Source organism: Pseudophryne corroboree, chromosome 7 (genome assembly GCF_028390025.1).
Source record: "Pseudophryne corroboree isolate aPseCor3 chromosome 7, aPseCor3.hap2, whole genome shotgun sequence".
Classification (NCBI taxonomy): Eukaryota; Metazoa; Chordata; class Amphibia; order Anura; family Myobatrachidae; genus Pseudophryne; species Pseudophryne corroboree.
Window position 1 is genome coordinate 136,896,130 of NC_086450.1, and position 12,464 is coordinate 136,908,593.

The 12,464-nt window shown below is 49.0% G+C and overlaps 1 protein-coding gene across 1 annotated transcript in view; it reads right to left on the reverse strand.

Moving 5' to 3' along the window:
- PKP4 (plakophilin 4) overlaps positions 1-12,464 on the reverse strand; it is a 667,418-nt gene that overhangs the window by 470,342 nt on the left and 184,612 nt on the right. The window contains exon 2 of the mRNA XM_063933691.1: positions 12,179-12,312. Coding sequence (XP_063789761.1) covers positions 12,179-12,307 — 129 coding nt within the window. The 5' untranslated portion in view covers positions 12,308-12,312. The remainder of the gene's footprint in view (positions 1-12,178; positions 12,313-12,464) is intronic.

Below are 12,464 nucleotides of genomic sequence, written 5' to 3' on the forward strand. Positions count from 1 at the left end.
GAGGGCGTTTATGAGCCCCTGACGGTTTCTGAGTCGCCTGGGCAGGCACGGGCTGAGACCCCGGCTGTCCCAAGGCTGCAGCGTCATCAAACCTTTTATGTAAGAAGCTTACATTGTCGTTTAAGACCTTCCACATATCCATCCAATCAGGTGTCGGCCCCGACGGGGGCGACACCACACTTATCTGCCCTTGCTCCGCCTCCACGTAACCCTCCTCATCAAACATGTCGACACAGCCGTACCGACACACCGCACACACACAGGGAATGCTCAGACTGAGGACAGGACCCCACAAAGTCCTTTGGGGAGACAGAGAGAGAGTATTCCAGCACACACCACAGCGCTATATAACACAGGGATTTTCACTTATAATAAGTGATTACCCAATATCTGCCTTATATGTTTTATTTGCGCCTAAATTTATGTGCCCCCCCTCTTTTTTACCCTTCTTGTACCTGGATACTGCAGGGGAGAGCCTGGGTAGCTGCTTTCAGCGGAGCTGTGAAGAGAAAATGGCGCTGGTGCGCTGAGGAAGAAGGCCCTGCCCCCTCAGTGGCGGGCTTCTGTCCCGCTTTCTGTGTAAAAAAATGGCGGGGGGTTTTACATATATACAGTGCCAGACTGTATATATGTATTTTTATTGCCAAAAGGTACTTCAATTGCTGCCCAGGGCGGCGCCCCCCCCCCCCCCCCCCCCCAGCGCCCTGCACCCTACAGTGACCGGAGTGTGTAAGTGTGCTGGGAGCAATGGCGCACAGCTGCGGTGCTGTGCGCTACCTTAAATGAAGACAGGAGTCTTTTGCCGCCGATTTCGTCATCTTCAAGCTTCTGTTCTTCTGGCTCTGCGAGGGGGACGGCGGCGCGGCTCCGGGAACGGACGATCGAGGACAGGTGCCTGTGTTCGAACCCTCTGGAGCTAATGGTGTCCAGTAGCCTAAGAAGCACAAGCTAGCTGCAAGCAGGTAGGTTTGCTTCTCTCCCCTTAGTCCTACGTAGCAGTGAGTCTGTTGCCAGTAGAAGCTCACTGAAAATAAAAAACCTAATAAATACTTTCTTTACTAGTAAGCTCAGGAGAGCCCACTAGGAGCACCCAGCTCTGGCCGGGCACAGATTCTAACTGAGGTCTGGAGGAGGGGCATAGAGGGAGGAGCCAGTGCACACCAGATAGTACCTAATCTTTTCTTTAGAGTGCCCAGTCTCCTGCGGAGCCCGTCTATTCCCCATGGTCCTTACGGAGTTCCCAGCATCCACTAGGACGTCAGAGAAATGGACATTGGGTTTACTCTAGAGCCCAGCAGGCAAATGTCCCTCTGGGCATCCCGCATATATAGGACCGCGTCCTTGATATGTGCCAGGGTCAGTAGAACAGTGTCCCTGTCCAGGGTATCTATCTCCTCAGACAGAGTATCCGTCCACGCAGCTACCGCACTACACATCCAGGCCGAAGCAATTGCAGGCCTCAGCAGTGTGCCAGAATGTGTATAAACAGACTTCAGAATAGCTTCCTGCTTTCTATCCGCAGGATCCTTTAGGGCGGCCGTATCCGGAGACGGCAGGGCCACCTTCTTAGACAAGCGTGTCAACGCCTTGTCTACCCTAGGGGAGGATTCCCAGCGTAACCTGTCCGTTGGCGGGAAAGGATACGCCATAAGTAATATCCTGGAAATTATCACCTTCCTGTCAGGGGAATCCCACGCTTTTTCACATAATTCATTTAATTCATGTGAAGGGGGAAAAGTCACTTCATGCTTTTTCTCCCCATACATATAAATCCTCTTGTCAGGGACAGGATTTTCCTCAGAAATGTGTAATACATCCTTCATTGCTACAATCATGTAGCGGATGGCTTTAGTCATTGTAGGCTGCAAGTCAGATTCCGTGTCGACATCTGTGTCAACTATCTGGGATAGTGTGCGCTTTTGAGACCCTGACGGCCTCTGCGCTGTAGGATCAGGCATGGGTTGAGACCCTGACTGTCCCAAGGTTGCAGTTTTATCCAATCTGTTATGCAAGGAGTTTATATTATCATTTAACACCTTCCACATATCCATCCAATCAGGTGTCGGCACCGACACCACACTCAGCTGCACTTGTTCTGCCTCCACGTATCCTTCCTCATCAAACATGTCGACACAGGCGTACCGACACACAGCACACACACAGGGAATGCTCTGACTGAGGACAGGACCCCACAAAGGCTTTTGGGGAGACAGAGAGAGAGTATGCCAGCACACACCCCAGCGCTATATAACCCAGGGATTACACTGTACCTTAGTGTTTACCCCGTAGCTGCTGTTAAATATATCTCTGCGCCTAAATTTATGTGCCCCCCCTCTCTTTTTTACCCTCTATTGCACCTGTATACTGCAGGGGAGAGCCTGGGGAGCGTCCTTCCAGCGGAGCTGTGAAGAGAAAATGGCACTGGTGTACTGAGGAAGAAGGCCCCGCCCCCTCAGCGGCGGGCTTCTGTCTTGCTGTAATGTGTAAAAAATGGCGGGGGCTCGGGCATATATACAGTCCCAGACTGTATATATGTCTATTTTTGCCAAAAAGGTAATTAATTGCTGCCCAGGGAGCCCCCCCTGCGCCCTGCACCCTACAGTGACCGGAGTGTGCGGTGTGCTGTGGGAGCAATGGCGCACAGCTGCAGTGCTGTGCGCTACCTTAAGTGAAGACAGGAGTCTTCAGCCGCCGATTTCGATGTCTTCATGCTTCTGCTGCTTCTGTACTTCTGGCTCTGCGAGGGGGACGGCGGCGCGGCGCGGCTCCGGGAACGGACGATCAAGGTTAGGTACCTGTGTTCGATCCCTCTGGAGCTAATGGTGTCCAGTAGCCTAAGAAGCGCTACCTAGCTGCCGTGAGTAGGTTTGCTTCTCTCCCCTCAGTCCCTCGTAGCAGAGAGTCTGTTGCCAGTAGAAGCTCTCTGAAAATAAAAAACCTGACAAAATACTTTTTCTAGCAAGCTCAGGAGAGCCCACTAGGAGCACCCAGCTCTGGCCGGGCACAGATTCTAACTGGGGTCTGGAGGAGGGGCATAGAGGGAGGAGCCAGTGCACACCAGATAGTACTGAATCTTTCTTTAGAGTGCCCAGTCTCCTGCGGAGCCCGTCTATTCCCCATGGTCCTTATGGAGTCCCCAGCATCCACTAGGACGTTAGAGAAAATAAAGCAGCCAATATTTACCCTGCACAGATATAAAATAACCCACCCAAATCTAACTCTCTCTGCACATGTTATATCTGCCTCCCCTGCAGTGCACATGGTTTTGCCCAATTGCTATCAAAAATCCTGCTGCGATCAACTTGGAATTACCCCCTATGTGTTATAAATGAAACCTAAACAATGAAAGTGAACACCTGAACACGGACATCACTTCCACTGTCACCAATAGGGGTAAACAGGGGCAGCAGAAAAATGGCTTCATGCTTTCCTGTCATATATGCACACTGGGTAAAAGGGTCGGACGGTCAGAGTAACCCAGAAACCAAAACAACTGGTCCTCCCATGTAGAGCCCACAAGAACAGCAATCTGTAACCTATGGCTGTTATTTACACAGAACCACACCTCCATAATCCTCTCAGTGATCGGATAACCAGGGAGAACAACACACAGCTAGAGATAGTGCTGCCTTGAGCGAATCCAAGCAACAGTATACTACATTGGGAAGAGGTGTGTATGAGGGTTATGTGCCAGGAACCTGTTCTCTATTGTTCCCATCACAGTGCTGGAGACTGCGACTGTTACACGCTATTTTGTCTGGGAGCTGGTGCAATATGCTAGGGCACAGGTCATACATAAATGCATTGGGTATTCATGTTGGTACAAGGATTTACACCTGCCAGTCCCACCACTGAGTATTTTTGCGTAAGGCGTGCACATCTTAGGTTACAAAATTTGTGGTTCTACCATTTTGCGGACACATGTCCATGCCTGGAAATCGAAAACGAAGCATCACAGCCTACTGTAAATATTGCTCTGGATCAGACACTGAAGCTGGTTCTGCTCACTCTCTGATCCAAGAGAAAAAATAAGAATTTACTTACCGATAATTCTATTTCTCATAGTCCGTAGTGGATGCTGGGGACTCCGAAAGGACCATGGGGAATAGCGGCTCCGCAGGAGACTGGGCACAAAGTAAAAGCTTTAGGACTAGCTGGTGTGCACTGGCTCCTCCCCCTATGACCCTCCTCCAAGCCTCAGTTAGGATACTGTGCCCGGACGAGCGTACACAATAAGGAAGGATTTTGAATCCCGGGTAAGACTCATTACCAGCCACACCAATCACACCGTACAACTTGTGATCTGAACCCAGTTAACAGCATGATAACAGAAGGAGCCTCTAGAAAAGATGGCTCACAACAACAATAACCCGATTTTTGTAACAATAACTATGTACAAGTAATGCAGACAATCCGCACTTGGGATGGGCGCCCAGCATCCACTACGGACTATGAGAAATAGAATTATCGGTAAGTAAATTCTTATTTTCTCTAACGTCCTAGTGGATGCTGGGGACTCCGAAAGGACCATGGGGATTATACCAAAGCTCCCAAACGGGCGGGAGAGTGCGGATGACTCTGCAGCACCGAATGAGAGAACTCCAGGTCCTCCTCAGCCAGGGTATCAAATTTGTAGAATTTAGCAAACGTGTTTGCCCCTGACCAAGTAGCTGCTCGGCAAAGTTGTAAAGCCGAGACCCCTCGGGCAGCCGCCCAAGATGAGCCCACTTTCCGTGTGGAATGGGCTTTTACAGATTTTGGCTGTGGCAGGCCTGCCACAGAATGTGCAAGCTGAATTGTACTGCAAATCCAACGAGCAATCGTCTGCTTAGAAGCAGGAGCACCCAGCTTGTTGGGTGCATACAGGATAAACAGCGAGTCAGATTTTCTGACTCCAGCCGTCCTGGAAACATATATTTTCAGGGCCCTGACTACGTCCAGCAACTTGGAATCCTCCAAGTCCCTAGTAGCCGCAGGCACCACAATAGGTTGGTTTAAGTGAAATGCTGAAAACACCTTAGGGAGAAATTGAGGACGAGTCCTCAATTCCGCCCTGTCCGAATGGAAAATCAGATAAGGGCTTTTACAGGATAAAGCCGCCAATTCTGACCCGCGCCTGGCCCAGGCCAGGGCCAACAGCATGACCACTTTCCATGTGAGATATTTTAACTCCACAGATTTAAGTGGTTCAAACCAATGTGACTTTTGGAATCCAAAAAAATAAAACTACATTGAGATCCCAAGTGCCACTGGAGGCACAAAAGGAGGCTGTATATGCAGTACCCCTTTTACAAACGTCTGAACTTCAGGGACTGAAGCTAGTTCTTTTTGGAAGAAAATTGACAGGGCCGAAATTTGAACCTTAATGGACCCCAATTTCAGGCCCATAGACACTCCTGTTTGCAGGAAATGTAGGAATCGACCCAGTCGAATTTCCACCGTCGGGCCTTACTGGCCTCGCACCACGCAACATATTTTCGCCAATTGCGGTGATAATGTTTTTGCGGTTACATCCTTCCTGGCTTTGATCAGGATAGGGATGACTTCATCCGGAATGCCCTTTTTCCTTCAGGATCCGGCGTTCAACCGCCATGCCGTCAAACGCAGCCGCGGTAAGTCTTGGAACAGACAGGGTCCTTGCTGGAGCAGGTCCCTTCTTAGAGGTAGAGGCCACGGATCCTCCGTGAGCATCTCTTGAAGTTCCGGTTACCAAGTCCTTCTTGGCCAATCCGGAGCCACGAATATAGTGCTTACTCCTCACCATCTTATCAATCTCAGTACCTTGGGTATGAGAGGCAGAGGAGGAAACACATACCCTGACTGGTACACCCACGGTGTTACCAGAGCGTCTACAGCTATTGCCTGAGGGTCCCTGGACCTGGCGCAATACCTGTCGAGTTTTTCCCAACGGTTTATAATCCTGTGGAAGACTTCTGGGTGAAGTCCCCACTCTCCCCGGGTGGAGGTCGTGCTGAGGAAGTCTGCTTCCCAGTTGTCCACTCCCGGAATGAATACTGCTGACAGTGCTATCCCATGATTTTCCGCCCAGCGAAGAATCCTTGCAGCTTCTGTCATTGCCCTCTTGCTTCTTGTGCCACCCTGTCTGTTTACGTGGGTGACTGCCGTGATGTTGTCCGACTGGATCAACACCGGCTGTCCTTGAAGCAAAGGTCTTGCTAAGCTTAGAGCATTGTAAATGTCCCTTAGCTTCAGGATATTTATGTGAAGTGATGTCTCCAGGCTTGACCATAAGTCCTGGATATTCCTTCCCTGTGTGACTGCTCCCCAGCCTCGCAGGCTGGCATCCGTGGTTACCAGGACCCAGTCCTGAATGCCGAATCTGCGGCCCTCTAGAAGATGAGCACTCTGCAACCACCACAGGAGGGACACCCTTGTCCTTGGTGACAGGGTTATCCGCTGATGCATCTGAAGATGCGACCCGGACCATTTGTCCAGCAGGTCCCACTGGAAAGTTCTTGCGTGGAATCTGCCAAATGGGATTGCTTCGTAGGAAGCCCCCATTTTACCCAGAACCCTTGTGCATTGATGCACTGAGACTTGGCTCGGTTTGAGGAGGTTCCTGACTAGCTCGGATAACTCCCTGGCTTTCTCCTCCGGGAGAAACACCTTTTTCTGGACTGTGTCCAGGATCATCCCTAGGAACAGAAGACACGTCGACGGAACCAGCTGCGATTTTGGAATATTGAGAATCCAATCGTGCTGCCGCAACACTATCTGAGATAGTGCTACACCGACCTCCAACTGTTCCCTGGATCTTACCCTTATCAGGGAATCGTCCAAGTAAGGGATAACTAAAATTCCCTTCCTTCGAAGGAACATCATCATTTCGGCCATTACCTTGGTAAAGACCCGGGGTGCCGTGGACCATCCCTACGGCAGCGTCTGAACTGATAGTGACAGTTCTGTACCATAAACCTGAGGTACCCTTGGTGAGAAGGGTAAATTTTGACATGAAGGTAAGCATCCTTGATGTCCCGAGACATCATGTAGTCCCCTTCTTCCAGGTTCGCAATCACTGCTCTGAGTGACTCAATCTTGAATTTGAACCTCTGTATGTAAGTGTTCAAAGATTTTAGAATCGGTCTCACCGAGCCGTCTGGCTTCGGTACCACAATAGTGTGGAATAATACCCCGTTCCCTGTTGCAGGAGGGGTACCTTGATTATCACCTGCTGGGAATACAGCTTGTGAATGGCTTCCAAAACTGCCTCCCTGTCCGAGGGAGACGTCGGTAAAGTTGACTTTTGGAAACGGCGAGGGGGAGACGTCTCAAATTCCAATGTACCCCTGAGATATTACCTGAAGGATCCAGGGGTCTACTTGCGAGTGAGCCCACTGCACACTGAAATTCATTGAGAACGGGCCCCCACCGTGCCTGAGCTTGTAAAGCCCTAGCGTCATACTGAGGGCTTGGCAGAGGCTGGAAAGGGTTTCTGTTCCTGGGAACTGGCTGATCTCTGCAGCCTTTTTCCTCTCCCTCTGTCACGAGCAGAAAAGAGGAACCTTTTGTCCGCTTGCCAACAAAGGACTGCGCCTGATAATACGGCGTCTTATTTTGAGAGGCGACCTGGGGTACAAACGTGGATTTCCCAGCTGTTGCCGTGGCCACCAGGTCTAAAAGACCGACCCCAAATGTCCCCTTTCAAAGGCAATACTTCCAAATGACGTTTGGAATCCGCATCACCTGACCATTTTACTGGTAGAATTGGACAACGCACTTATACTTGATGCCAGTCGGCAATTATTCCGCTGTGCATCATGCATATATAGAAATGCATCTTTTAAATGCTCTATAGGCAATAATATACTATCCTTATCTAGGATATCAATATTTCCAGTCAGGGAATCCGACCATGCCAACCCAGCACTGCACCTCCAGGCTGAGGCGATAGCTGGTCGCAGTATAACACCAGTATGTGTGTAAATACTTTTTTTGGATACCCTCCTGCTTTCTATCAGCAGGATCCTTAAGGGCGGCCATCTCATGAGAGGGTAGAGCCCTTGTTCTTACAAGCGTGTGAGCGCCTTATCCCCCCTAGGGGGTGTTTCCCAATGCATCCTAACCTCTGGCGGGAAAGGGTATGCAGCCAATACTTTTTAAGAAATTATTAATTGTTATCGGGGGGAAACCCACGCATCATCACACATTTTATTTCTCAGATTCAGGAAAACTACAGGTAGTTTTTCCCTCACCGAACATAATACCCCTTTTTTGGTGGTACTCGTATTATCAGAAATGTATAAAACATTTTCCATTGTCTCAATCATGTAACGTGTGGCCCTACTGGAAATCACGGTTGTCTCTTCACCGTCGACACAGGAGTCAGTATCCGTGTCGGCGTCTGTATCTGCCATCTGCCTGACGGCCTATGAGACGTCTGGACAGGCACAAGCTGAGTAGCCGGCTGTCTCATGTCAACCACTGTTTTTTTATATAGAGCTGACACTGTCACGTAATTTTCAACAGTACATCCACTCAGGTGTCGACCCCCTAGGGGGTGACATCACTGTTACAGACACTCTGCTCCGCCTCCACATCATTTTCCTCCTCATACATGTCGACACACACGTACCGACACCCAGCACACACACAGGGAATGCTCTGATAGAGGACAGGACCCACTTAGCCCTTTGGGGAGACAGAGGGAGAGTTTGCCAGCACACACCAGAGCGCTATATATGTATAGGGACAACCTTACAATAAGTGTCTATCCCTTATAGCTGCTTATATCTGTTATTTTGCCAAATAAGTGCCCCCCTCTCTTTTTTACCCTGTTTCTGTAGTTGCAGGATGCAGGGGAGATTCTGGGAGCCTTCCTACCAGCGGAGCTGTGTGGGAAAAATGGCGCTGTGTGCTGAGGAGATAGGCCCCGCCCCCTTCACGGCGGGCTCTTCTCCCGCTTTTTACTGGAAAACTGGCAGGGGTTAAATACATCCATATAGCCCAGGAGCTATATGTGATGTATTTTTCGCCAACTAAGGTAAATTCATTGCTTCCCAGGACGCCCCCCCCCAGCGTCCTGCACCCTCAGTGACCGGAGTGTGAAGTGTGCTGAGAGCAATGGCGCACAGCTGCAGTGCTGTGCGCTACCTTATGAAGACAGGAAAGTCTTCTGCCGCCGATTTATGGACCTCTTCTTGCTTCAGCATCTGTAAGGGGGCCGGCGGCGTGGCTCCGGGACCCATCCATGGCTGGGCCTGTGATTGTCCCTCTGGAGCTAATGTCCAGTAGCCTAAGAAACCCAATCCACTCTGCACGCAGGTGAGTTCGTTTCTCTCCCCTAAGTCCCTCGATGCAGTGAGCCTGTTGCCAGCAGGTCTCACTGAAAATAAAAAACCTATTTAAACTTTTACTCTAAGCAGCTCAGGAGAGCCACCTAGATTGCACCCTTCTCGTTCGGGCACAAAATCTAACTGAGGCTTGGAGGAGGGTCATAGGGGGAGGAGCCAGTGCACACCAGCTAGTCCTAAAGCTTTTACTTTGTGCCCAGTCTCCTGCGGAGCCGCTATTCCCCATGGTCCTTTCGGAGTCCCCAGCATCCACTAGGACGTTAGAGAAATGGTGTTTAAACTACCCCCCACTACATTTACCCCCAAGCTTCTATGCACTCGAGGCAGCTGCACCTTCTGCCCAACCCTTCTCACAATCCTTGAACCACAAGATCAGAAAAGAAAAGTGAACAGTATGAAAAAGAATGGTATGGTTAAAGTTTCTGCACATCTATTAATAAATAGCATCAATTGGGGGGGAGAATTGTCATTTACACAATGTTAATATTTGTGTACAGTATACTGTTACTGTATGACCTATGCTTAACCTTGCACTTGCATGTTCCTTTAAGTCATAGCTGTGGTTTTCTGAAAGAATGATTCAACACAGTAACGCTCCCCTTCAATTACAACAGTCCATTTTTCATTTCGCACACAGATTCTTAGTAGGAACAGTCAATCTTTTCATAGAAATTATACTAAAACCATTGTGTGGGAGAAAACCAAGAATACCAGCAAACCTCCGTTTTTCTACTATGAGACTGCGACTTGGCAGAAGCTGCAGTTTGTTTCCTTAATGCTGCTGGCTAAAACAAATTCAGAAGAGTGCAAATCATTCTCGCACTACAATGCACAATGGGGTTTTAGTGGAGCTTGTCCATTGAGCAGCTCAGTCTTTGGAGCATTGAGCAGAAACAGTCGGGACATTATTAGATCAGCTGCAGCTCTGCTATAACCAAAACAAGCCTACATACTTTATACAAAAACAGTCCTAATAATTGTGTGGAAATCCCCCCACCCACCTTGTTTAGCAAAAGAAAAGCACTGTCGGCCAAAGATCTCCGCAATTGCTCAATCGAGTGTGATGATCTCTGGTACGGCCAAATCCATCCCTAATATAGTGGGAATGGAAGCTGTACGCCCAGACAAACAGGATAAAAGGTATAGAAGCTACATTCCTTGCCCCACCACTATGCACACTGTATATACTGTAGGTTTAGGATGTGCACACTACAAAGCAGTGGAAGCTGTACCCCCCTCTAGCCATGTATAGGTACAGAAAACGAGCACATTAAACTTGTCCTGGTCTATAAACTGCTCTTTAGGAACAATCTTCCCCACATCATAGTAACCAGCTGAAATGTGATAAAAGATATTGTGTAAATGAATGGGCTTAGTGCATGCTGTAACCAGGCTGCAGAGGATATGATGTCAGCACATACAAATCTCTTCTAAATACAAAGAGACAATGACCTCATGTCTGACTCACTGTCCACTGATCCCTACAGATATCAGTTCCAGGACTTGCTGACTGTAGGATCTTAACATGAGGAGATCTGTGAGGAGGTCAGAGTACACAGGTTGAGGTTTTATCACTCTCTCGCTCACTTGTATGCAGCTATTTCTAATTTTAAAAAAAACAAATACTGCTGTAAGTGGTAAAACAGAACATAAAGGAGCTATGAAAATATTTCTGTATGCAAACATTTCAGTTGTAAGAGAACAAATGACACATAAAAGTACAAAACTTTACCACAGTGTTTGCTTTTGACGCCCAATAAAGTCAAGAGTACACTAAGGAAAACAGAACACTTTCCAAAATGTCTTCTAGCCTGATTCTGAGGCAGAACTTACCACTATAGAGAGGAGATAACAAACTTTTAGTAAATCAACCCAACCTCCCCACTTGCAAAATGTCTGCATGTATAAGACTAAAGTACTGGCCCTGTCATGTCACCATGCGGGTGGGGTCTCTGTACATCAGGCGCTCAAACGGGTGACACTACACACTCTCGCTGTGCAATCAGACTAAGTTATGCCTTTGTAGGTGCAAAGAATGGCAAAGCTCTGGTAGCACAGAACATACCTTTCTCTTCTGCCCTGACCATTTTACATACAGTGAGCTTTATACAAATATCAAAAATGTCTTCCTAGTTTTTTCATGTCATACACTTTATATATAAAGGGGCGTACACACGTACCAATGTGTACAGAGATGTGTGCTGAGCGATCAAGCACAGAACGCTCAGCACACATCTCTGTCCCGCTCAGCACACAGCACGGTGTGCTGAGCGAGGGGGGGGGGGGGGGGGGGGGGCACTCACTTCACCCAGCAGTGAAGTGAGCGATCTAACTAACTAGATTTGGCCAATCTAGAGTCGGTGATAGCGACGCGTGGGGCCACACATCGCTATGGGGCATACACACAGAGAGATCCGTGCTTACAGCAGCGTTTTAAGAGAGGAGGAGGCCCGGGTGCAGCCTCCTCCGTTCGGGCCCCCTCCGGACTGCCGGCAGCGGGGAGAGTCTGAGCACTAGAGCGCTCAGACTCTACTGCGCATGCGCAGATCCCCGGGAAAATGGTGCGGCGGCATGCGCAGAACTCAGTGAAAATGGCTGCTGGGCCATTTTCACAGAGTTTTAACACCGCCGTGGACGTCGCCGCAGGACTCCGGAGGGGTGAGTATTCACAAAATGGGTGCAGCGTGTGCGGTGGGGGCCCCCTCTGTACTCAGGGGCCTGTGTGCACTGCACACACTGCACCCATTATAGAAACGCCAGTGCGTGCTTAATTTCTAAGCAATCTAGTCAGATTGCTTAGTAATTAAGCATACATCTCTCCGTGTGTATCCCCCTTTACTCCACGCAATTATTACATGAGAATTTACCTGTTCTTTTACAGATGCTAAAATGTTTGTAGCCGTTGATTCTGGCTCCATGCCTGTGGTGGGGGGACCTTCCTGGGGGGCTTTTTGCAGCCCCTCCTCCATCATGGGGTTCTGCTCAGGAGCTGGCATGGCACCTAAACAAAGACAGAAAAATGCTTATTCTATAAGCTGGAAAACAAATTCAGGACATATTGCTTGATGAATACAGTAGAATGTTGAATGCAGTTTGTTTTTGCTTAGTCACCTTGCTGTTATATTAACGCGTCATTTCACCAGCTCCCCCGGA